The following is a 27,332-nucleotide window of genomic DNA, read 5'->3' as shown; positions in this document are numbered from 1 at the left end:
TTGGCCTGAGGCAGACAGAAGAAAGATCTCATGTTTCCTTCAGCTAGCAGAATCTTTAGATGATCTGGCATATCTTTATATGTGATAACATTTTGATTTTTTTCCTCAGTCTCTTTTAATACAGTACCCTTTCTTTATATAGATGTACCATATCACGTAAATTAAAAACAATTAAATGCAGTCTTTGAAAGTTGGGCAGGAAGAGCCCTTACTGATCATTCAACTTGTATCGATGTTTTCACTCAGTAATGCTCTTAAGAAATTCAGAAGTTTTCTTAAAAACCATCATTGTTAAGTCTTTCAGCTGCTAATTCTAGATATATTTTTGCATCTGTTTTAATCTAAAATTAAAACAGGGGGTACAGAGTGTTTCTAGAGTGGAATATATTTACCTGGAGTTCCACTTAAGCTTTTATGAAGTGTTTGTCTTCTATTAGTTCTGCAGTCAATGCTGGACAAAAGTGAGTCTTCTTTCAAACTTGGTGCTATTTTGGAACTGCTCACTGGAATGTGGCAATGAGGACAGTGAGATGTTGAAAGTGAACTAGACCTCATGACATTGGTGAATAGGAGAAAGGTGTTGTACATTGTAAGGATACTGTTTTAGTTGGAAGCATTTATCTGCTGTAGTAAATGCATCTCTCCTATGGCATGTGCACACAAACATAATCAAAGAAATCAATTTTTACAGAGTTTTTACTTTTCACGAAAACATCCTGGAAAAGATGAGGTATCTAGAGCCTCAAATAGCAGTGTAGTCTGTCTTAATAGCCTTTGAATATGGTATGCAGGCATACTCACTGTTCTTTAGAAAATAAATCTTTGTGTCCAAACATTTCTCCTGACAAAGCAAAATAGTAATCTGACAGTCTCACGTGTCACATCTATAACATCTGGTCTGGTTAAATCAGAAGGGTAGGGGTTGTTTTTCTTCACTGGATTTCCTGGGTTCGGTCTTCAAGGCCATCAAATTTCTTTCTTTTGCTACTCTATTTCTGAGGATTTTATTTAATTCTCAGACCCAAGATTCAGATGCCTGTTTTAGCATGGAGAGACCTAAGAATTGCCTCCCCTATAAATTGTTCCAGTGTTGGATGTGATACAAGTGGGTGGTCAAGCTACAGAGGTTTTTGCTGAACTTTGCGATGAGTGCAGGTAAAACACTTTTCTGAGGTAAAGCACCCTTTCTTGAGTACAGCAAAAGCAGTGATCTATTCAAGCAACCAGCTAGCTACTCATTATCACTTGTCTTAAATCTCTGTGTTCCTTAAGTTGTGTTCTGTATCTTCAAAAATTTCCCTGCTTTTCCTGGATGTTGCTCATTAAGATCTCATAGAATCATAGAATATCCTGATTTGGAAGGGACCCATAAGAATCATCAAGTCCAATGTTTGGACTATTTCAGAGCCTTATCACTGTACCTGTGTATTCTGACCCTGTAGCTAATGGGACGTGCATCTCAGCACTAAGGAAATGCATCTTTGGCTCTGATCTACCTATCTAGCCACCACTTCGCAGTTGGGCTGCAGCAACTATGGTATCATCTGCCATGACATTTCAATTACGCTTGCCACTTCCCACTTGGAATTAGCTTGGAATTCTTGCCTGTGCCTCCATCTCCACTGTTGGCTTTGGGAATGGTGAGGGATGGTATAAAGAAGCAACACTAAAATGTACTTCCACCTGTGTGGTTCTTTGTGCTTCTGATGTACTTCACCTTTCTAGGTCTGTTTCTGTACTAGGGTTACTTCCATAGAGACCCAGACTTTTTAAGACAGCAGTACATATCTTGAGGAAAATAAATTATGTCAGCACTGGACAGCTGTGTTTTTTTAATGTTGTTAGGTGTTCTGTTTTCCCTGTGTGGAGCAAACGTCTCTGACCTCCTCCCCTTTATCCTGATTAGTAGCTACTTAAGGAACATTCAGTACTGATAAAATTCTTCACATATCAATTCACATCAATGGCAAGCAGCTGGTGTAGTTGTCTAATGGTCAGATCTTTTAGGGACCTTTTTATCTGATCCTTCATTTTCCTCAGCCAATGAAGGTTTGAGTCTTTGCTTTCAGAAGGGTGTAGGGTTTTTCAAGAACTTTAGTGAAGAAAACAAAAAGCCCTGCTCTTTCCTATGCTTGCAGAAAATCTGTGGACGTTTTGAATCTTCCAACTCTTTCCTACTTCTTTCCTTCCTTCTAACCCTTTACATTTTATTCTCTCTAGCATTCTTGGCTGTTTCTGTAAGGAGATTCAACCACAGAATCTCTTTAGATCAAAACAGTGATTCTTTTTATTAACTGCTCCAATGTAAGACTTACGGAAAAAAGGCTGAGACCTGATCAGAGATTTTTACTGACTGAACAGCTATAAGAAACAACTGGTCATAAGAAACTGCTGAATATAAGGAAAAAAGAAAAACGAACCCACAATGAAAAGCAAACAAGAGTTTCAGATAGTGCCATGAGGAATAACTGACTTTCACAGATGTGAAGGTGAGAGGTGACTGAGCTTCAGAGATAATAGGAGGAGGGGAGTACTGAGAACTCTTCTGGGAGAGTTCCAACATTAAGTTACCATGTAATGCTTGTGTGACCCAGCTAATAATGCCAGAAATAGCAAACTTGGGTATTGATGGAAAAAAAAAATGGGACTAATGGGGACAAAATATTGCAGTAGATTATTTATGTAGAATAAGACAAGTAGACAAACGTAGGAATCGAGAAGAATGGAGGGAAATGGAAGTACATGCATGGGAGAATGGAGAGAAAGGGAGATCAAAGGTAACAGTTGCATGTAAGAAGCTGCTGGTCAGTGCAGTAAGTGAAACCTGTGCACCAGATGACCACTATCTATCCTAACCTAGGAATAAGATTTAGTATCTTTGAGTGTACTCTCTTCCTATTCTGCACAAGGGATTTAAATGTCAGCAACTGGAGGCAGTGGGCTATGAGAGCATGCAATCTCTGTGCTAGCAACTGGAGAGACAATGGTATGTGAGAAGTCTGTATGCTAGCAGCTGGAGAAGGGGATCAAATATTAGGGGGCCCCCTCAGTCTGGGTGCCAGTACCTGAGGAGACATGGGTGTATGTGCTTGACTCCATTGTTAAAATAGTTTGAGTCCTGTGTGTGCCTGTGCATGTACGTGTAACTTGCTAATGACCTTCAAGCTGGACTGGCTGTTAGGTAGGGGGCAGATCTGCTTCTGGAAATACCCAGGACATCAGCCAGTGACTGGGTGTGTCTGGGTATGTGTATGAGGCAAAGATCCACGTGGTGTGCATGTGAACTTAGAGTGTGTGTGTTTGTGTGTTCACTAGTGAACTTTAATCCTGATGAGCTGGAGAGGAGGAAGAGGACTTGGCTATTGATATATCTGTTTATGGAAATGTTGTTGGTGTTTAGTAGGCTCTGTGTTAGTCTGAGTGTCTGGTAATGTAACTGTTGTATGTATAGTGTGTCTGTCTCTGGAACATTTGCTCAGTCTTACTACTGGCTGGGCCTCTATATGGTTTTAAACAGATTTGGCGTTAGTGGAATCTTGACCTTGGGAAGGAGTAATCCCCTGGTTCCCAGAATCTGCTGGATTCAGCAGCTGGCATAATGCACACACCTTCTCTTCAGCTTGGAATTATCTTCAGTTCTATTATTCTGTTATATCCTTCTACCTTCTCTCTTACTGTTCTTTCTGATCCATTATCTCTTTATTCCTTTATAGATCAATTATATTCCCTTTTTGTTCTCTCATCTCTTTCTATATGACTTCAGATACTAGCATTTACTCTTACTATCCTGTTTTTCTAAAGATCTGTAATAACTGTAATTTGTAATTTGTATTTGTAATAACTGTAGAGACATTTCAGTGTCTCCTTCTGTTTCTTCAAACTCTGAAAAACAGCAATGAAGTGGTTAATTTTTGTGCAGTGTTAAGTGTTGTTGGAATGGTGTATTAAATGATTTCTATTCCTTTGTTTATTTTATGAATGAGATTTGGAATCTTGTGGCAAGAGTTTAAAAATCTGTTTCCAAAATAAGGGAAGTTTAAAAAAAAAAAAAAAAAGAGAGAGAAAGAAAAACTGTATTTGAAAGTTCATTTTGAAGTATTTGGACAGGTTCAAAAGCTGCTTAAGAGTATCCAGGTAGTGCTAAATGACACGAAGTATACAGAAGAGATTCTAGGCTGAAGTCTACAGTGCGGTGCCCTTTCAGTAATTTATCTGAAATGTTCCCAGTACTGTGTGCAGGTCTGGGCAAAAGGACAAATTCTGACCACAGATGTGAGGAAAAAATGATAAAGGAAAGAAATTTCAGAGTTGTTAGGAGTGGGAAGGAAATCACAAAATTTGAGTGCTTTCAGAAAGGAACTTCAAGAGATCTCCATGTTTTTGAGTGAAGGATAAAACCTGAACCGCTTTCAGCTGGATAGGAGCATTATACCTGCTCCAGTTCAAAATGTTGCTGTCAAAGTATCACTCTCTAAGAGCAAGCATATCCATTGTGGGTCATAGTCTGGTTTTCTTGTAGGAGACACAAAGGCTAATAATTTCATTATAGTGGTGCTTATTATCAAAAAATAAGCTAAACGTTTGTATCTTTATTTAAAGATTTCTTTTAGTAGAGAAGTGCAAATACACATACATTGGGATATATTTCTTTTGTGATTTGCTTTTCCAGGTTTTGATGAGTTAACTTGTTATTGTGGTGAATCGGTGATTTACCCCCCTGTCCCCTGTGGCACTCAGCCACCAGAGTGTAAGAAAACATGCACCAGGCCACATGACTGTAATCATCCAGGTAAGTTAAATTGTTCGATTTTAAAAAAGAAACTAAAATTGTAGTAAAGCATACATGGGTCTGCTTGGAAGTATATTTATCTTTTATTAGCTGTTTTTGCAGTAGTTGTGAATATTTCCAAAAGTTTGTACTTTGAAGCCAACCAACTAAAAATTTGCCACAAGTAACAGTAGTGTTACTTTTGACTGGTAAAAACATTGGATTTTTCTCTCTGATCCAGACAGCAACATTTAGACATTATCAATAGTCACAACGAATTAAATGCTATATTGCAAAGATTACATGCTCTCTTGAAACAGTAGGATAATCTGGTGAACAGTTTGTGTTAGTTTCTGTGTTCCTTGGAATGACATTGGTGGACTGAAAAACATACAGTGCAGGTTAAATAGATACATGTTCTGACATACCCTGCCTAATAGTGTAATCCTGCTCAGAAGCTGCAAATGTTTTGTATTTTCTACCATTTAACTTAGAAAATGCAGAAGAATATTCACCTAAAAATCTGCTATCATAATTCCTAAAGAATATTTTAAAGAACAGATTACCCTTGCATGAAATGTCTTTCTTCCCATAAATTACTAAATAGTAATTACTATTCTCATAAAGTACTGAAATACCAACTCGTGTTTAAGTGGTCCTTGCTGTCTCTTTTAAGGCATTTGATTCAAGTATGGTCATAACTGTTCTTTCCTTTCTTTTTTTTTTTTTATTTTCCTGCACCCTGTGGCTGCAGTGTACCATTCATGTCATAGTGAGGAGAAGTGTCCACCGTGTACCTACCTGACTCAGAAATGGTGTATGGGCAAGCATGAAGTAAGTCTTAGAGTTTTTGAGTACTAAATAATGTGTAGCTTGAAAATTCTCAACAAAGTTCAGGATGCACTTTTATGTGTATATAACTTACAGAATAAGCATTTGATATTTCACTTTCTGTGACTGTTGGTTTAGCTTCTTTGAGGTGGAATATATTAATGGTGTTTGTGTTTAATGTGATTAAATTTTAGAAGTCTGTCTGCTATATTGGACTATTATATAAAGAACTCTGTTCTAATATATTTTAGTATTACAGTTCTTGCGTGGGCAATGCCAAATGAAGGTGTGAACAGTAAAGTGCTTTGAGATTTGTTTATATAATTGTTCGCTTTTAGTTGTCATCTTTCTTCTTCCCTCTTTCAGCTGCGAAGTAATATTCCATGTCATCTCACTGACATTTCTTGTGGACTTCGCTGCAATCAAATGTTAAAATGCGGAATGCACAAATGTAAAAGAATCTGTCATAAAGGAGAATGTCTTATAGATGAAGAGTGTAAACAACCTTGTGTTATTCCAAGGCTATATTGTAATCATCCCTGTATGGCTCCATGTCATCCTTCTTCACCCTGCCCGACAACATCCTGCAGTGCAAAGGTTGGGTGTCCAGAGAAAATTCATTGCCCTTCACATCCCTCCCTGGACAGAAAAGGACCAAATTTTAAACAAATTGCTGTCTTGTGTATTTGCAACAGGTTGATCTTCACTGTGAATGTGGAAGAAGAAAGGAGAGTATGATTTGCTCAGAAGCATCTAATACGTATCAAAGGTTTGTACTATGATAATTATTTTACTTCCTTTGCTGGACTTGCACAATTTGAATAAATTTCAGGGTTGACTTAATATATTTAATTCACAAAATTTTTCACACTTTTTTTTGTCCTTACACCTACAGTTTCTTTTTTCTCATTCTTCTGAGCTTTCATACCAGCCATGCTGTACTGGAACACATTCCTCCTTTCACTTTAGTCTGTAACTGTGGTGGCACATCAAAGCTTGAATCTCCCATCCATCAAACTCTGATTCAGACATCTGAATGTAGGTGACTGCATATAATAGTCCCTGTGTGATTTGCTGTCTCAGTTCCACTTAAATGTCTGATGGAACCTTGTCAATATGGATGATGAAAGCTAAAGAGCAATAAAGCTGAAACAGCTAAATTTAGGCAGTTGAATACCTTTTCAGATTGTTGACTGTAATGAGAGCTTTGGCATCTAAAACTTGGTTGTCAATATGCAAACCAAGTCCTACCCAACTCCATTTTTTGCACTATTTTTTTTTCCAGATCCTATTTCTAAACTTTGTTGTTTTATTTGAGAGGGCAAAGAACAGACAAGGAAAAGAAGAAATAAAATAGGACTTTGTTACTTACAAAATGGAAATAGTAAAATAGGGGTAATAATAGTAATAAAGGAATCTTATGCTGTGGCTGTGGTAAAGAGGTAATCAGAAAGTTAATCTCTCTCCACTTGAAATGAAACCAAAGTTCTGCTCTTCATCCCAGTTGATAGGAGAGAACGGTCACAGATTCTTCCTGTTTTCCAAAGAAAGCTTGCTAATGATTGTTTCTTTTCTTTAACACTTTTGAGGACCTGATACTAGCCCAGCTGAGGATGTGCTGTGTTGTTCTTACTGAAAAGCGCAACAGATTTAAATTCTTCAGAAGGTGGCTTAGCATATATTTTGTAGAAGCTTAATACAACCTAATTAAAGCAAGGAGGAAAATGTATTAGTCAGAAGCAGTTAAGAACAACAGTAGTTAATGCTAAGTTGGATATAAGGTAGACTTACAGGAGCGGTCATCTTTGTTGTTTTTTAAAAAAAAAAATCTATTTCACTATCATTACAAATCAAGTGATTGACTTGACTTTAAATTATCATTTAAAATTGACATGTTCTTGTCATAATGATAAGCTGGAAGGTAGCTGGATTACAAGTCCCACGTTTTTTAACACTGTTATATTTCCAATGTTTTTTAGGTTAAAAAATACTCATACAGGCAAAATGGTGTATTTGAAATCAGTAAGAGTCCTTGCATGTATAAGCCAAGTTAAATATGAAGGAAATGAAACACTCAGTTTAAAGCAAGTGTTTGTATCTCTTGGTTCACATGTGTTCATATACATTTAATTCTATGACCTTACAATAACTGATATTATCAACAAATTCTTGAGCCATGTCATATTACTAAAACCAGTGTTTAATGGCTGCTAAGTTTATATGATAACTGACTTTTCAGGTTACTAGAACATTAAAATACTCCATTTTTTGTGGGAGTTAGATTTAGCTTTTTTTTCTATCATCTTCATGCTTGAGAAAAAAGAAAAAATTACTGCAAGTCCTGTGCTACTACTGTGAAAGGTTGGCAAATTAATGGGGTATCCAGGTTTTCCCAAAAATGTTACTGGGAGCGTTTCATTAACGAAGCTCAAAGCTGTTTATGTCATGACAAAGATTGCCCAAGGGAACAGAAAAGGGACTGTGCAGCTCTGTCTGTATACACAGTATAAATGCTGTTGTCCTGTCATTTAATGGCCTGTTGTTTGGTCACAACCTGATAAATTTGAAGCTGATGGTGTGTCTCAGATTGTCCTTCCTGATGTTATAATATAATAAAGTTATAATATTAATGTTACAATAGTTGTTCTCTGAATGTCATGTTTGTTGTTTGGATGTAAATATATCCTTTTATCTGAAAATCAACAGGAAAGAGTTCAAGTAATAGAATTTTTCATATTCAGGATTTTGAGAAAGGTGTGGGATATCACTAAAAATTTAATATATATTTTAATCAGAAACTTTAGCAAGAAAAGGGGACTAGAAAGGCTTGCTTGATGGGAATGATGGAGAACCTTTATAAAGAAATTGTAACTGTCTCAGTAGGCATTTTACTCTTTCTTATGGCTTGTATCATCCATATTTTCTAAGCAAACTTCAAAGTACTTAATAAATTCACTTAACTATACGCAACTAAAGCCCGTGAAAGAAGAGTCGCATGAAAGTTTGTTTGTTTTTTTAAAAAAGTGATGAAACTTACATGGTCAGATGTAGTTTGAGTATTCAGCAGGTGACAAGAAAGAGTATTCACGTTGCTAGTTAGACTTGCTTAGAATTGGTGCTCTGAATATTTCCATGAAGGGGCAAGTCTGTTTGTTAGTTTGTTGAAGATGAGTGTAACCTTTTTATTTGTACATCTAGATTAGACTCCTAAAACAAGGTGATGTAGAACTAGAGTACAATTATGTAATCTGAAAAGGAAACTTCTCCCACCTTGATATTTAAATCTGAAGCTCTATATACAATTTCCAAGGTTCATGTCCTGTCTCAAGTGAAAGCTAATACTGTTCTTTTTCAGAATAGCTGCTATATCTATAGCCACTAAGTTAACAGATCTGCAGCTTGGAGATTCAGTGGAAATCAGTAGGCTTATTACGAAAAAAGAAATGAAGCAGGCCAGGTAAGGACAGACCTGTAGAAACATGTATGAAATCCTTGTGTTTACTTGAAGAACAGTTGACTTGGAAAATGCATAATATTGTCAGCAGAATCACGGTTTAAAAAGAGTTTTAAATAATAGCCTGACTCTGCTGTAATACTGCTAGTAGGATGTTTTGCAATTCTTCAGCTGTTCTTGTTTTTGCTTTAATGTAGAATTTCTCGATCATTGGTTAGTTTCTTGTGACAGTTACATATGGAACAATGTAATTGTGGTTTCAGAGTTTTTTTTCTACTCTGCAAACTCAGTCATGGCTGAGGTTAGAAGGGGCATTTTGGAGGTGAGCTGGTCCAAGCCCCCTGCTCTAGCAGGACCGCCTATAGACACTTGCTCAGGACAACTTCTGAATAGTTTCCCTCCAAGGAGGGAAACTCCACACCTGCTCTTGGGAACCTGTGCCAGTGTTCAGTCACCCATGCATTTGTTGTTTGTTTGTTTGTTTTATTTTTTAAAGTGTTTCTTGATGTTCAGAAGGATCTTCCTGTGTTTCAGTTTGTTCCTATTGCCTCTTGTGTTGTTTCTGGACACCACTGAAAAGAGCCTCGGTGTGTCCTCTTTGCATTCTCCCTTAATTAACATACATTAATAGAATCCCTACTGAACGCCCTCTTCTCTAGCCCAAACAAGTCCCATCTCTCTCAGCTGTTCCTCATATGTTCCAGTAACATCCTCAGATGTTCCAGTCCCTTCATCTCTGTAGCCCTTTGCTGCACTCTCTCTGCTATGTCTATGTGTCTCTTGTACTGTGGAGCGGGGTGTGTGTGATCAGAACTTGGCACAATATTCCAGGTGTGGCTTCATCAGTGCTGAACAGAGGGGAAGGATCACCTGCATTGACCTGCTGGCAATACTTGCCTCATGCAGCCCAGAATGCCATTAGCCTTCCTTGCTGCCAGGGCACATTGCTGACTCATGTTCATAGTTGGCGTCTACCAGGCGCACAAACTCCTTGGAGTTCATAGTTTTTTTTCAGATTTCTCTTAACATTCTTTTCTGGATGACCTTTTAGGATGTATTTTTCTCCTAGTCATCATCTTACTATTTATAATATTTTCCTATTACCCTTTTTAGGATAATAGAAAAAAGTACGTCTGTGTCATTTATGCTTGACGCTTGTGCTCTCATACTGTTGCACTGCACATTTGTGTTTAAGTCACAAAACCAATTTGGTCTTAAATTTGGTCATTTCGCTGTACTTCCTGATACTCCCCTGGAATTGTGCTTTTACTTGTAGTATTGCTTCTTCAAGGTATCGTCAAGTTTCTCCAATAACATTTTGTCTAAAACTTGATTTCCTTAAGTCTTTCCCTTCGAAGACCTATTTTCATTTTTTTTATGTTATAATCTCTCTTCCCTGAATTGTGAATTTGATTAATACACCTAACAGACTGACTCTGAAATAAAGTCTAATCTGTTGTTAGCTGTATTATCTGATTTAATAAAGTAAATTATTCTGATACATATTTACTTAGGCTGTGATAACTATAGTTTGTTGCTATCATGTTTAAACTGAGGAGAAACAGTGATTCTAATTGTATTTTTTTAATAATTCAGGTTGCAATGTGATGAAGAATGTTTAGCTCTTCAGAGGAACAGGTGGGCAATGAACTTTTTAATTTGGACTTTTTTTTTTTTTTTTTTTTTTTTTCAGAAAAAAGTTAATGCTATATGGAAAAAAAATCCTTTCCTGTAAATTAGCATCAAATGTACAGACTCTATCTTTTGTGAGCTGTTATCTGTATTGGCATCCCATCTCTTCAATGAGAAAATGTTCTTGGGCGGTAATTTTTATTTATTTATTTATTTATGGTGGCATTTTTGTGTTTTTTCTCCCCTGCTTGAACTTAGGCGTCTTGCTGAGGCTCTTGAAATAGATGATAACTCTGACCCTTTCAACATCCGTTCTTCTGGACCAAAGTACAGTGACCTTTAAAAGAAGATGCAAGGTATGCGTTCTAATAATGAGAATTGTCACAGGTAAACAGTGTAGAGTGCCAAGATAGGAAATGAAGATCGATTCTATTTGCTCTTGTAAAAATGTCGTTTCCTTTTCTCTCCAGAGGTGATCATGGCAATAGGTGATCATTGAGGCAAAGGAATTGATGTGTTTTTCTCAAGGACCAGCGAAATGAGAAGTTTTAAATAATAATAAGTGTCTGGCTGGTTTCTTTGTTCTATAACAGGGCCAGATTTACAATGGGAACATCAGTTCCCACCATTCCTCTCACAACAAATCAGCGTATGCACTCTTCCACTGGCTTCACAAACTTCTGCCCCCACTATCTCTGTGCTCTCTGTAATTTTTTCAGGACAAAGGCAAGAGTGATAACCAAGCAATGAAACATACTCTTAGAGTCTGAGACTATTTCTGTGTACTAGTCCCTTTATTTGTTTGCCTTGCTGTCAATTTTCAAAATAAAGACACTAGCAAAACATTTGCATGATGCATAGTTAAGACTATGCTAATGTGGGTTGCAAAGAGAGCTACTAGGATGAAACATCTGGAAATGAGGCAAGAGAAAGTCAAGTTAATATCAAAAGCATCTCACTAGTAAACACTGTGCAACCTGGAATGATAAAGAGGGATCAGACAGATTTGTAAAAAGATGCTTAAATGATAAAGGTCACTAAGAAATTTTTTACTTTGTCTGTATGTGTGTAGGCCTGTTGGATTATATTTGCACTTGCTTCAGTATCCTAATGATTAATAAATTTCATATTTTCAAACTTAATTTAATTTTAAATAACTTAAGAAATACTTCAGTCGAGTGGTAGATACTTCATCAGTGTCCTGGGAATTGAGGTACTTCATTGGTTTGATAGGGAGTATGAATTGTACCTGGATTAATTTGTAAATATACAAACAACCTCCAGCTCAGGACAAACACAAATGGAACCCTTCAAATAGGATGTAAGCAAGCTGATAAAACACCAAAACAAGCTAAACTAAACTAAACAAAACAAGCTAAACTTGCAGTAAAATGCAAGACCAGAATCAGAGTCAAGAAGAAATGAGAAATAAACTCAGTCATTTTTTACTGTCTCCACTCAGTCAGTTCTCTGATCAGGATCCTACAGAGGAGACTACTGATTCTGCAGATTTATTTATTTATTTATTTATTTTTACTGCTAACCAGATTTGAGAGATGAATTCTTCAGGTAGACATTTTTTCCCCATGGGGACAGTGCTCTAATAAATGTTAACCTTTCTTTTGGAATTAGTTTACCTGCTCATATAAGAACAGAACATAAAGCTCACTCTGACAGATCCAATTTACTGTGATTAAGTAGGGCAAACCAATTAATTAAAAAAAATCCATAATATCAAGAATATTTTTTCTTCGCAAATAGCTTTATGCTTCTACTTCTGTTTTCATTAATTTGTTACACCAGATAAGTTCTAAAATCAGTCAGTGCACTTTTTCTGTCTTTGAAAACAATTCTACTCTGTGTACCCAACACCTGATTTTCCATCTAATGATGTAATCTAATTAAGTGGATTGCCTAAATGACAAAACTGAGAAACACTGAAATGGTAACTTTTCATTACAACATGTTACATGTTTATATATTACAGAAGATAAAGTCATTGCATCTTTGTACATTTTATTGCCTCATTTACCTAGTATGCTGTTGTTGCAGGAAGGATTTAAAATTTGTCAGTGATTTGAGAAGGAGATGAGAATGCTTGTGAAGCTGTGAATAAGGTCAGTATTCAGGTATTCTTTGAGTTATTAAAAGAAACAGTTTTGTTTACTTTGGGGGTGGATCAGAATTATGTTTATGAAACTTTAGTGCTAATAGTTAGGGATTAATACTAGATCTGTTTTTACTCTATTAGAATGCATATTTTAATAATAGAACAAAATTTTTAAAACATAGCAGTACGACCGCTTCTGTGACAGTCAAGATTTTTTTACTTTTTGTTTTTTTAAAGACTCAACCAGTGCCAGGTTTTAATGCATCAGTGGATTACCTTTCATTTTTGTGTCTCCGTCGATAAAGCTTTAATCGTCAAACACAGTATTTAAAGGTTAAGACTCTGAGGGTGAAAGCCCTAGGTTCTTTCAGTCCCTGTAGTGGGATTTGCTTTCATATCTGTAGAGTGGATGCTCTTTGGCATTTCTGTGTGAGGTAGTCCTCTTCCTCCTATAAGGAGACTGGGATTTAGCCTTAATAGACTCCAGTATACCTAGAGAGGTCGGTTCCACAGACAAAATCATAGGCATGTAGCAAAAGCAGAATTCTGCCTTTGGGCCTGTCTGGTTAGTGTACTACTGGCTTGCTGCTTGCACAGTGCTTGACCTGTTGTGTGCAGTTGGAAGTATAAACCACTCTATCCTCAGTTGGCCTTAGCTCAAGAAACATAACTTTCTGTAGAAAGTATCAATGTCTTTCCCCGTTCTCATCCCGTAGGACTGCATATGTTCTATTTTCAATCACTTAGTTTTATTCCTTTCTTTTTGTGTGGTGTTTCTTAAGCAATCTTGGTGCTTGTGCACCTGTCTAATGTTCTTACCTATTTTTTCCGTATTGGAATGAAAATCCGAGAGGGATTATTTGTGTCTAATTATATTCAGGCCCCTCCAATCTCATTTGCTAATAGATGTGTAGAATAATTGTTATTAGCTAAAAATAACATTGCCCAACATTGTTTTGACTGTAGTTATCCTATTTATACCTTTGTATACTGCCTTATTTTACACACCCGCACAGAGAAATGTATATGTACACATTTGTATATTGATAACTGGATATACCAATATATATTCCAAACCAACAGCCAACCAATATATGTAATATGGTACAAAAAAGGTGACTCTATGTCTTGAATTAGTAATAGAAAATGGATTAGTGACATAAAATATAGTGGAACAAGAGAACAGGAGAGCTCAAGAAAATCCTCCAAAGTTTAGTTCTCAGCAGTAACAAAGTATTGTTAAATAACAATTCTACAACAGAGACCATTGAGTGTCTATTAAAAAGAGTCTCCATTGCAGAAGAGGATGAAAAAAACAAGCTAGACATGACAATCCTTCCCTTGTCTGACCTAAGGGAGACTTGCTCAGTGCTCATTTAAGCTTCTATCACGATGAAGATGAATCAGTTAGGCCCACTTGACAATTCAGTACCTCAAGGACAAGTTCTGCACCCACCTGTACCTCAGGCTGTTGGGAATTGCTATTCCATAAGGTACAAGAAGTCTCCAGAAGTCAATTATCTTTCAAAGGGAAGAGATTTCTTTCTGTATACCAAAAACAAGTTACACAAGTCTCATCATTTGGAGTCCATACGTTATGATGCATGTACAGGTAAAAATTATTTTCATGAATCTTCAGTAGGCAAACTGAATCAGTTACCTGAGGAGTCCAACCATAATCTTTGTTCTATACCTGAAAATTCTCTATTTAGTTACATACTAAGTTTTGCAAGGCTGTTCAAATTCCTCCTTGAACTGTTTAGATTCCTGATTACAGTCATGTTCCCTCTTGCAACAACAGGTATTTGTATTGTGTTGGAGATGTCTCTATGCTGGTAAGTGTTATCACTGCTCTTCATTCAGGCCTGTTGCCCAGCCAGACAAGTCAACTCTCACTTCTTATGTATCCAAAGACTGGATTAATATGTTTGACATGGCATTATGCAGGAGACTGTGCTTAGTTGTTCTTCTGCCAAGATCCCTAAATCTGTCTTATGCTTGAGTCTCTGTTCAGTTGTTTGTTTACCATGACTCCTAAATCCTTTCTGTCTTGAGATGTGACTTGTGTTCTTTGTTTTCTAGATGTTAAGCTTTACTTCCTTGTATTAAAAGTATTTTGCATGCTGGTCTATGAAGCATTCAGGTAGCTCTGCCTGTATCAGTACTATGTATTTTGTACTGATTACTGTTACTTATGCTTACACATTTTTGTTTTGACTTGTTATATTTTTGCACTGTTCCTTTGGATACTAATTTCAGCTTAACTGGATAAATGCGTAATGAAAAGGATTCTGATGCTTTTTGTCAATTTGTAATTTTGTCATTTTGTAAATACACGCTTACATATTAATACAGTTAACTTTATCTGTCATTGTATGACTTTGCTTGCTTCATGAATATCTGTTCCCCTAGACTCATTAGTGTGTATTAATCTAGCACAGCAGAGTTGTCACTATTGACATGTGTAAGCAGACAGGACAGAAAACATTCATGTCATCCAGCTCTGTCCAGCACATAGACAGAAATTCTGATTTTTTTTGAGCCAGAATCATCCCTTTAAACATCATCCTTCTAAAGGTATGTTTGTCTATATGCTGAAAGTGTTTGTAGTAGGTGGAAAGTTTATTACTGTTATTGCTAAGTAACTCTGTCCAGACAGTATGTGATTATTCTGAAGACTTGTGGAAAAGATTGACCACCACTTCAGGTCTGGTTACTATTCATAATTTAGCTACTTAATGTTCTGAGAGGAGGCAGGTATAAACCCATCCATCTACAGGGGCAGGTACACTGTGCCTTTAATGTTTATCTTCCTCTGTTAAATTCATCTGTAGCAGACTATATCTAGGTGACTGCAGCAGAATGAGTATTCTTTTTGTCTCAATGGAGGGGATGAGTTTCATCCTCATTCTGCCTTTCTTTGTAAGAACTGGTGAACAAATGTTTTGCGGAGTTGAATAGTAGAGAAAAGGACTATAACAAATAGATTACTGTTAAAGTAGCATTCCTCCTTTACAGTAATACTGATTTACAGAAACACTGTAAAGGACCAAGAAGAGGTTTCAAGAACCTGTGTTGATTCCTGCAGTTGCTTAAATAATTTCCAGGAGTATTCTTTTTGCTTAATCTAACCAGTTAAAGATTATATCAAATTAATAGTTTCCTAGAATATTAAAAAAGAAAGAGTACACAGTACTGTGTCAAAGTTACTTCTGGCAGCACTGTGATCGTGCAATAATAGACTTGAACAGACTGGAATAGATTTGTGTGTAGTTTAAGATTTATCAAAATTGTCCTTTTATTACATTCTAAAATGGGGTCTCTGCATCTTAATGATTTGAAGAGTTTTCACATGACTTGTAAAGCAAACTGCTTTTTAACATAACAGTTCTCCTTGTGCAATCCGAAGGTGTACTAATCAGACATTTGTATTTGAACGTTTAACGTAGCCTGTCAGAAGATGTCTTAGAATCATTCAGGTTGAAGGAGCCTGCAGAGGTAATCTAGTGCAGCTCTTTCTTGAAGCAAGAACCAACGCTGAACTCAGCCCCTGAACGAATGGGCCTTATCCAGTCAGATACTGAAGAAGTTTCCTAAATCCTCTCTGGCTACTCCAAGGGACCTTCTACTTCATGTGCCTAAAAATGGCTGATGAGAGGCTGTGGTTTTTTTTTCGCAGGCTTTGAAATGTAGCTCATTGTCCTGTAGTTCTTGTGTTGTCTGTCTTGCTCTTCTTGGAAACACAACAGTTGCCTTTCTCCGGTCATTAGGCTCCTACCCCCGATGTCTGTAACCTTTCAGAAGTGATAGAGAACAACACATACTCCTAGTCTCTGTGTTGTTAAATATACTGCATCCAGTCCCAGAACCCTGTACAGGCTGGGACTTCTCTTGCAGTCCCTGACTCAAACGTTATCTAATACTGGCAGTTTGTCTTCTTCTTGAACCCTGTTGATAGCCCCAAAGACCTCTGAGACCTTGTTGGTGACAACCAAGGCAAAGGCTGAAGCACAGTGTCTTGAAACCCCGAAGCAGACTGAGTATCTTACCCTCATCTGCATCTGCTGTTGTTAAGACACCCAGTCCTTTAGGAAGGAGAGACGCTTTTATTTTTTTCTGTTCTTTCTTTGACTGTTGATGTAACAATTGTTGTCAAATCAAGCATTATCAGTTTTTGTTCACTGAACTGAAACTACAGTTTTGTTGCTATTAATAACATCAATAGACTTTATTACGTGGCAGGTTTTCCAGATATATCGCTTATTTGGTAAGAGAGAAGTGATAACTAAATCTGATGCCTTTGTAGCCACCTGCTGTATATGTGCATTGTAAAAACCAGTCTGAAAAAGAAAAATTCAGATGAATTATACTGCTTCTTTGGGATGTAGACAGAATAGATGTATTCAGGATTTGTTTCGAACTTAAATGTACACATAAATGTGTGTATGTATGCTTTGAGGTGGGAACTAAATGGTTGTTTTTTAGATGATTTTTTTTTGCCAATACTGATGTATTAACATTTGTAGGACTACTTTGTCATGGTGGCAAAATTTTAGAGTTAGAAATGCTTTCTCTTTCCCACACACCTTTCCTTTCTGCTTGCCTTTCTTTGCTTGCTCACTCCCTCATTTTATATATTTATATATATATATTTTTTTTTTTCTTTTTTAATTTCAGGGCAAGCATACAAAGAAGAGTCATTGTTACCCACCAATGAACAGGGATCATCGCAGAATCATCCATGAATTAGCTCAGGTGTATGGCATTGAAAGTGTGAGCTATGACAACGAACCAAAGCGTAACGTTGTTATCACTGCAGTGAAGTATGTAATTCATTTTGTTTTCTAGTAACTGTGTATGTTTATATCACTTAATTGAATGAGTTTGTTTACAGTACAATTTGCAGCATGCAGTAGCTTCCTTTTAAAAGTTTTTTAAAGCAGTTTTAACATTTGATAAGCTTCTGTTTCCCCCTGGTTGAATACATCTTCAGAGAAGAAAACCCAATTAAAAATGAAAAAGCTAAGAAAACAAGATTTTGCAAGTCTGTTTTCCGTTTGGCTTAGCAGTAACTTCTTGTCTTTTTGTCATCAGCTAAATTTGACAGAAGTATCAGGGATGATAAAAGTAATAAAATTTTATGAATATTAATGGCTGGATAGAGAAGTCACATCTAAATTTGCACCTTCTTTGAAAGAAGGCTCGTATTGGAACTTCTCTACACACCTGAACCTGCCACAGAAAGTCCTATCCTTTCTTTTTGTTAATGGACAAAGTTGGAAATGGATTACTGCAAATATAAAAGATGTCTAAGCAAAATTAGAGATGCTTGGAGAGGGGCATGTAGAAAGAAGTTCATAGTATAAAAGGAAATGAAGGGATATAGCTGGGGGAAAAGCAAGGTTATTGACTGGAGAGTGTGGCTTCCTTGATTCTTTTGTCACTGAGCAACTTATTTAGTTTAACATTGACAAATTTTAGTTCAGCACTGTCAAATTGTGGTTCTTTGACAACTCATTTAATTGGTTTCTAACTATAGATGTTGGCTATAGTTAAAAATTAAAAAATAAAAAAAATGTTACCATCCCTGCTAGTTACAGTGCCATGAGCTGCTCCTGAGCCTGTTATCCTAGTTAGAATCTTGATCTCTTTCAATAAAGATGGGACACTACTTTAAGGTAACTCTTTATGTTTCTGTGAACCAATTTAAGGTATCTCCCTTTTCCCTACAAAAGAAGGGTGAGAAGAGAGACCACATTTGAAAAAGCTTCCTCAGAAAAAGCAAGGGGCTGGAGGATGATGAGAAATTAGTGAAGAGGAGGAGAAAGTGTCAGAGAAACGAGTAGGACAGATGATGTTTAAAAAAAAAAGTCATTGTATGCTGAAACTTTAGAATGGGAAGCCTTCTGTAGTGTTAGAAGTTGCATACTTGCTCCTTCCCTTTTGTTGTTTAGAGAAGATCATGCAGTGCAGAACACAAATGCTGCATTTTTACTTCTGCTCTTATAGACACTGAGTGCTATACAACAGTGTTTTTCAGCTGCGTAGCAATGTTTCCTAATTGAATTCATCCAAGGATTCTTTTCATTTTAATTTTATTTCAAGTGGCAAAGACCACTTCTTCAAGACATAAAACTCATTGAAGCCTCAGACAATTGATAGCTCAGGTTCTAGGATGATATTTTTAGAGTATTTCGTAGAATAGTTTAGTTCAGAAGGGACCTTAAAGATCACCTAATTTCAACCCCCCTGCCATGGGCAGGGACATCTCCCACTAGACGAGGTTGCTCACAGCCCCATCCAGCCTGGCCTTAAACACTTCCAGGGATGGGGCATCAAGAGATTGTCTGCACAACCTGTTCCAGTACCTCACTACCCTCTGAGTAAACATTTTTTTCCTAAAACCTAATCTAAATCTTCCCTGTTTTAGTTTAAAGCCATTACTCCTTGTCCTAACACTATATTCCCTGACAAAGAGTTCCTCTCCAGATCTCTGGTAGACCCCCTTTAAGTACTGGAAGACTGCTGTGAGGTCTCCCTGGAGCCTTCTCTTCTGTAGGCTGAAAAACCCCAACGCTTCATCTTGTATTTGTAGTAGAGGCGTTTCAGCCCATTTGATCATCTTTGTGGCCTTCCTCTGGACTCGTTCAAATATGTCCATGTCTTTCTCATGTTGGGGGCCCCAGAGCTGAATGCATTTTCACAACAGCTTCTTCAAATCCAGAGTCTAGTCAACACAAAGCCCAAATGGTTTGATTCAGTTTGTTTCATCCTGTTTTCAGTATTCCCTGCAGATTTCTTTTAGGGACATTTCCAAGTATACATAATGAGAAATAACGCTAGGTATTTTTCCTGCTCTTCCCCATTATGTCACTGAAATGGTAACATCGCCATACAAGTTGGATCAGAGGAGTGAGAAAAGGTAATCCTTGGGGCTAAAGAAGTTCCTCTAGGCAGATAATAGGCTAGGAGCAAGCACCATGACTACTTTGCCATCAGCAAAATGCACCTGTCATCATTCCACCACATTGGTATGAGATGATCATGTTAGCTGCATTAGAATCACTGATGTACAGCACTGCTGATGTCTAAGCAGATAAACATTCCTAGTGGTTCATCTTAAGTGCCCTCTCACACTTCCCTGCTGGTTGCCTTTGTAGTCACCATCTTTTGAGCAGTTGCAATACCAGATTCCTTCTGACCCAGGATTCCTTCCGTGGGGCAGTACTGTGTTAAAAGGTTATGTGCAGACTGGTATGGCAAAAAGGGAAAGAGGCTTATTTTTGGTGTTCCTTCTAGGAACAGCATTTAATTTAATGTTTATATATAATTTACATATGTAGGTGAGTATATAAGTATGTCTTTATATACAGGCTTATATAGATTTTTAGAGAGATTTAATATATGGTTAAATTTTAATGCATAATTATATGGTTAATATGTTTAAATTACTTGAGTATGTTATGGCAGTTTTCTGATAAAATAATTGTAGGATTTTTTACCTCATTAATTTCCATATAAATGCAGCTTTAAGCTCAGAACATTATTCAATAATAAAAAATATAGCGTAATTATTAAGTGTTTTGGTCACATTAGGTAAGTGTAAATTCATTTACTCCTACTTTGCATTCTAAGTTGGTTTGTCAGAGACATAGAAGATTGTTAAAAACAGTAAGAGATACAGGTTGTCTTCTTGAAAAAAGCCTGGAAAGGTACTGCAGAGTTTTCGCAAAGATACCTGAAATCACAGCCCAAGTAGAGAATGCGTATTCTCTCTTTCTTTCAACAGAGGAGGTAATGGGCACAAATGAAAATCATCAGGTTTGAAACAGTTGCAGGAAGAAGATTCATACAATATGTAGCAATTGTGGAATGGGTTGCTCATAAAATCAGTGACTTGCTGTATGTAGGAATAAACGTTAGAGCATATATATAATTAATGTATAGTTACTCGTCTGTTTTCCTTGTACATATACTAGTGGTTTTAAATATAATGGTACTTGTGAGAATAGAAGAATGGGAAAGGCTAAGGTTCCTTTAATTATAAAGTCATAAATAGGCATTCAGGCAAATGTTTGTTTCCAATGTGGAATAAAAGTTACTGTTAAGTTATGAATGCAATGTAAATAGGAGGGCAAGAATGAAGGACAAGAAGCAGCATTTTTTCGCCTGTTCAGAAATGGAGAGGCCAAGCTAATTTATTCTCCATATAAAAAGTAGCTAGCCAAAAAATGTATCATGTGCAAGCAGTACTCAGAGAACAGTCTACATCTCAGAAGGTAGGGAAACATTCCTAAGAAGAAGAGGCATTCAGATATAAATAGGAAAGCAGTGCTGTTCAAGTGTACCAGAATGGTGGTGGAAGGCCTCTCAGTCCTGCAATTACATTGAAACCGTGACTGCAAGTTGAAATAAAGCAAACTCACTCTTGAAAGTGACTCGTAGGAAACTTTTAAGACATCTCCACAGCCTGTTAAAGACAGAGTTGCGTGTGATACTTATTTTGAAAAAATTTGGCTTAGATGCCTTTTTTGTAATAATCTTTCAAAGCAGTTTCCATTTTTTTTTTTTATATCCTTCCCCTGTCTCCAGCCAGTGCAGCCTTTGGATATGGACTGTGCAGTACTGAAGTTGTGCTTCATTTGCAGCCGGTACAAGCCTAGGGACATACTAAAGCATACTGTCTTCCTGCATTGGAGAAAATACTGCCCTGCACCATGGCCACAGGGTGGCCCTTGTATTGCAGAGGGCACAAGCACAAATGGGATGCTTCATTGTATGGTTATGGTCGCATAATAGACCTATGTGGAGGGCAGGAAGAACTGTTTATTTGTTTGTTTGTTTTTTTCTTAATGCATATCATTTTTCTGGTCTCATGCACCTGGGCTAACGGGTGAGGAAGTGGCAGTGTATTGTGAGGCACTGGCACAGGTTGCCCAGAGGAGCCCCATCCTTGGAAGTGTTTAAGGCCAGGTTGGATGGGGCTTTGAGCAACCTGGCCTGGTGGAGAGTGTCCCTGCCCGTGGCAGGGGGGTTGAAATCAGGTGATCTTTAGGGTCCCTTCTGATCCAAACCATTCTGTGATTCTGTTATTGTTCCTTGGAGAGGACTGCTTCACAGGGGCCTAGTTTTAGTGCGGAGTGATGAGTAAGTTTAATGCGACTTGCTGCTTGAGGTTAAGAATGTGGCTCCACAGCATTAGATACTGTGAAGATGCAGTGATCTGTGACCATAGACCTTGATGCAGCCTACAGCTTCCTCGTGAGGGGGAGAGATGAGGAAGGTGCTGATCTTTTTTCTCTTGTGGCCAGTGATGAGACCCAAGGGGGGAATAGCATGAAGATGCATCAAGGGAGGTTCAGATTGGATATTAGGAAAAGGTTCTTCTCTGAGAGGGTGGTTGAGCTTTTGAGCAGGCTCCCCAGGTAAGTGATTGTGGCATCAAGCCTGTTGGAGTTCAAGAAGCATTTGGACAACAATCTCAGAGAGATGGTTTGATTTTTAGGTAGTCCTGTGTGGAGCCAGGAGCTGGACTCGATCCTTGTGGGTTACTTCTGTTACAGGATATTCTGTGACTCTATGAAAATTAAATAGTTATGTAGATGAAATACAAATATGAACTCAGACACTGGTACCACTACTTCTAAACGTAACTCTTTTTTTGCCCTAATTTCTAAATGAATATAAATTCCTGTTGAATAAAATAACTTTTTTTTTTTTTTTTTCTAGAGGGAAATCCATTTGTCCAAGCAATACTTTAACTTCTGTGCTGGATAAAGAAATGCAGAACAGGCCTCCACCTCCTATTCCTCATTACAAACAAACAGATAAGTAAGAAATGTGTTTCTAAAATGGTGTTCTTCAGTTTTGTGCTGGTTTGCTCAAGGAAGAGTGTTCATGAACTTCAATTTTATGTTCCCTGAGTCTTCTACTCAACTTACATGCTGCTGCGGAGCTTGCAGCCTGCACTAAATTTTTCTGTCCACAGAAGTAAACCTGAAATTAAATGCTAACAGAATGTAGGATTGACAGTGATATAAGAGTAGTAATAAAAACAAATATTATGGACCTCTCTTTTTTTTTTTTTAATAAAGATTAGATGATTGAGAAGAGATTATGTTTTGGAGGTTTGGGTTGTTTATATTTTTAACTTTTCTGTGTAAAAGATAAGTAGTGTCTTACTGGCATAAATAATTTATTAGGACAGTTAGTAAATATATTTTTGTTTATGTTTATATTTTATTATTTAAAAGCATGTTTAGCATTTAGTCTTCAGTACATTAGTGCTTTTGCAATAAATATTACTAATAAATGATAGTTTCTGGTAAAACTCAAAAACAAATTGTATCAATTCAGCCATGCACCGTTATACGTTAATTTGATAAAGTATATATTTTTTCCCCAAAATCATAGTTAAATGTTTTCTGAAGCATTAAGATATTTCCATTAGAACATAATTTAGAACACCCCATCTATCAATGCAGTGTTCATATGCACACTGAGACGTTATGGGAATTTGTGACTTCAACCTACTTTTATCTTGTGTTTCATGCAGAGTGAGTAACATCTAATATTCTTATAATTTCAGGAGTAGTGGAAGCAGTGGTTTATCCAAACCATTAAAAGAAGAGCCAGTAATTGACTACTTCGATGTCCAAGACTGAAATGGTTGATGTAGAATTACGATGCAGAAGCTTACAGGTGAAGATACTAAATTATTGTGCAAGGCACTTTTTGGTTACCTGTCAAATGATCAGTTGTTCAGCATGTTCATGATTTAACATCTACAGTTAGATTGTGATACTTTACGGTTTACATCACTGCATAACTGCATAATACTTAACAGTAGTATAATTTTTTTCAACCTGTGTTTGCTGCATTTTTTTTATCTAATATGCTGTCAGAACGATGTAAAATTTCCATCAATGCCTTTAAAGTGAGAGAGCTGATAATCAAATAGATTCTTTTGAGTAGTGAGAACAACAATAAATCTTAAAGATTTACTTCAACATATCTCACACAATTTAAACTAAACCAGGAATAATCTTTGTTAAAAGCACTAAAGAGAATATTCTTAAAGCATTTTCATATTTTTATTAATTTGTATCCATGTTAATGTGGTAAATTTGGTAATTTTAGTTACTCCTTTGCATGGACTGAAATACAAAATTTAGTCAGTCTTGAAGTACAAGTATATGCTCTAAACGCCACTTAAGAGCACAGGTTTCTTTTGTATCTGAAGAACCAGGATTTGGGGAAGGTGGGGAATTAAAGCTTATTTTGTTTTACCTCAAATTTGACATTTAAAAACAAAACAAAACAAAACAAAAGACATCATTATTAATGTTATTCAAGACCTTGAACAAGATAAGCTTTTATACATTATTTTGGTGTTCTATTTGATTTAGTTTTTATTTAGATATGTTAGCTTGATGGTCTTGGGTTTTTTGCATGGTTTTTGTTAATGGTTTATTACTTTTTTCTGTACTGTGCAAGCTTAAGGGAATGTGTGAAAAAAATATTATCAATCTGGAACAATTTTTGTAAAATTTGTAAGAACATCTGTCTCTTTGCCAGTGGAAGGTATTTGTTGCATGGGAAATGCCATGAACAAAATGGGATGGTGGTATAAACAGCTTAACAGTCTCTCAGATGGTGAATTGTTTCCAGATCACGAGCTAAAGCGGGAGAGAGGTGATTCTGAGCAGACCTACAAAGTGGCACAGTTCTTGACTTTGAGTGATACACATTGTCTAGGGGAGATGGTCCTTTCAATTAATGACTTCCTTAATTCGGCACTGGTTTGCTGTTTCTTGTTCCGTGTGGCTACATGCAGCACTGGAGGCGAGTACCCTGTACAGCATCAGGGGCTGCTGCTGTCAAAGGAGCTTAGAAAAAAAGAAACAGACCTCATGGAAGCCTGGTGGTTTGGGTTTCAGCTAGCTTACTATGCTGTAGTGGGAGGTTTGTAGCCAAGAAAATGAAAGGCAGTGATCCATGTTTAAATTTACATAGTTACGAAACCGTGAGTCTTATACGTGAAGCATTCTGCGGCTACATTTCATCCTGAACATCCGGAGCTTGTGAAACAGTGAATAGCAAAGTCACAGATGATACCTGCCCCTTAAATCTTTTCAGAATTAAAACTTATGTTATTGCATATTTTTGTGTGTTTATTATTTCACATAAAAGAAAGTCGTACGTGTTTCTAAATGTTTCAAATGCGTGTCACCAGTTACCTTCTGGTAGAACAGTTACCAGAAGGACTCTCATTTCTCAAGACCTGTTCAGGCTTTTAATTTGTTCATAGCAGTTTAAATTACTTACTTAAATTACTTTGTCTTACTTTTTGTGAACAAAAATTAAGAATAAATTAACAAAGCTTATAGTACCCTGATTTTCTAAGCACACTATTGTTTGATCCTACAAGGCATACTGCTTTGTGAAGTTCAGCTAAAGCTAAGGAAATAAGTTACTTAGCATCTTTCCAGGAATCTTTTCTTCAATCCCATCATTGTGAGGAATGTATCTATTCCAGTGCTTGCAGACAAGTGCCAGTTCACTGTGGCTAGACAAAGGCTAATTCCTGTGTAGAAACCCAGAGCTATCTTATGATAGCAGTGTTTTCAGGATAGTAACTCCAACAGGGAGAATGTATCTAGTTACACTACGAGGGTTGGTTCTGGACAGGAACCTGCCACACATGTCCAGTGAGCTGAAAGTGTAGGTAAAGTGAGCCCCAGAGTATGTGTGGCTAATGGAGTTGGTATTCTGTAAGCAGACCTAACACACAGACACACACACACACACAGCCTAAGTGATTTAGTTAATATTAAACAGCATAAAGCTGAAGCCTTTTCACATGTTTTCTTATGAATACAGCTAATGCTTCACATTTGCACCTCTGATTTGAAATATAAAACTTAAAAGGTTTTAGTAGCATTATCTCTTTCATTTTTTTAATGAAATTATGGCTTTAACATAAAGATATGAACCTGGTGAGATGCACTTCAGCACCCTACAGTTTTTAGTAAGAAAACCCAGGTAATCTTCAGCTTCTCAGGTTGGACTAATTAATTATACTGGATCTGTTCATACTGAGAAATCATAGTACTCATTACTAAATATCTTAACTGCACATATATTAACTCTTACATTGATGTGTAAATTACACATCTCTGTATCATGGCTGTTGGACTCTATCTGTAGTTATGAAGCAAGTCACACGTACGAAAATGTTTGCTTTGAAATGCATTCTAGTAACTCGGTTAAAAACATGATACCATGATACCGTACCCAGGGAATTAATACCAAAACCAAAAAGTATTGATGTCTTTCTTCCCAGAACACAGTAACATAGCCTTAAAAAGGAACTCAGCAGTTTAACAGTGGTGCTCTTCTTTCTGTTCTCATTTGCTTTTGCTGCAATGTCTGTGACTTTCATACTGAAGAGTACTAAAGACTGCAGTTCTGAAATCTGTGATAACTCATTTTCATACAGCACACGTGCCTCGTGGAAATGTTTTTCAATTAGCTATTTTGTAAATCCCATGAGCAGGCCTTTACGTCTTTTATTTGATAGAAGAACGAGAGAATAAGAGATCTTTGCATCAGTGAAGTCAGTAGCAAAAACCTTATTGACATGACTGTAACCAAGACTTAAGCTTGAACATGCTAGTCATTTTCCAGAGCCCTTAGAATAATACTATTTCTTGCAGATTTATTTGATATAAGTACTCTGCAATAAGTGTCTTTTGAAATAACTTGTGTGGTGTAAGTTGGAAGTCATGTAACTTCATTAAGTGCTTTTAAAATTGTGTATAAAATAGATATTTTGGCATTTGGGCTGTGCTATTACTGATCTGTATTGTTTAATGCATTTAAAGTGCTCTGAGTATTCAGTGCTTGGATTTAACCTAAAATTGTGTAAGATGTGTAAGTAGACTTCAGTATCACTGCTACTGTGGCACTTTTGTACAATATCTGCCGCATAAGGAAATAAGCAAAATAAAACTGTTCTAAATCACTTTTCTTAAGTTATTTGTTGAAAGCTTTTTATTTTACTTGATTTTTTGAAGTTGGTGTAAAATGACTTTCGTTATAAACCTGAAATAAATGCAAGTTGAAAGTTCTGTGCTTTGGAATTGTTTGCAAGTTTTATCTTGGTATTCCAAAGTTGGGAGACTGATACAGTGTCATAGAGAAACAGTAAAGATTTAAATGGAAGTTTGGGGAGTCCATTTCCTCAAATTTTGAAATACCACATGTGATTTCCTGAATTTGAAGTGATTTTAACTTGCTATAAGGAGACTGAAGCAAGTAAAGAGGGACTCCACAGGAAATAGTAAAGATTACCTGCTACCTTCTTGGGATTCAGTAGTACAGGAGAGTTGATTGTCTGAGCACAAGTTTATATTTTGGTTATCTGAAAAATGCATAGTCTGCCCAAAGACTACCTGGCAATAAAATGTACAATTTTAACTTCTTAATTGTTTGCCCACCATTCACTTGGAACGGTGACTCTAAAGAAGAATGGT

General features: G+C 36.8%; 1 protein-coding gene across 1 annotated transcript in view; it reads left to right on the top strand.

Moving 5' to 3' along the window:
• NFX1 (nuclear transcription factor, X-box binding 1) overlaps positions 1–26,927 on the top strand; it is a 58,470-nt gene extending 31,543 nt beyond the window's left edge. Inside the window, 14 exon segments of the mRNA XM_032180874.1 lie at positions 4,670–4,789; positions 5,523–5,602; positions 5,966–6,196; positions 6,295–6,368; positions 8,955–9,056; positions 10,650–10,691; positions 10,944–11,020; positions 11,023–11,041; positions 12,738–12,760; positions 12,763–12,793; positions 14,019–14,028; positions 17,473–17,618; positions 22,525–22,626; positions 23,384–26,927. Coding sequence (XP_032036765.1) covers positions 4,670–4,789; positions 5,523–5,602; positions 5,966–6,196; positions 6,295–6,368; positions 8,955–9,056; positions 10,650–10,691; positions 10,944–11,020; positions 11,023–11,041; positions 12,738–12,760; positions 12,763–12,793; positions 14,019–14,028; positions 17,473–17,618; positions 22,525–22,626; positions 23,384–23,459 — 1,133 coding nt within the window. The 3' untranslated portion in view covers positions 23,460–26,927.
• Positions 26,928–27,332: the final 405 nt, after the last annotated feature.

This window comes from Aythya fuligula, chromosome 2, assembly GCF_009819795.1.
Source record: "Aythya fuligula isolate bAytFul2 chromosome 2, bAytFul2.pri, whole genome shotgun sequence".
Classification (NCBI taxonomy): domain Eukaryota; kingdom Metazoa; phylum Chordata; class Aves; order Anseriformes; family Anatidae; genus Aythya; species Aythya fuligula.
The sequence above is the reverse complement of the archived record's forward strand: the minus strand, read 5'-3'. Positions and strand labels throughout refer to the sequence as shown.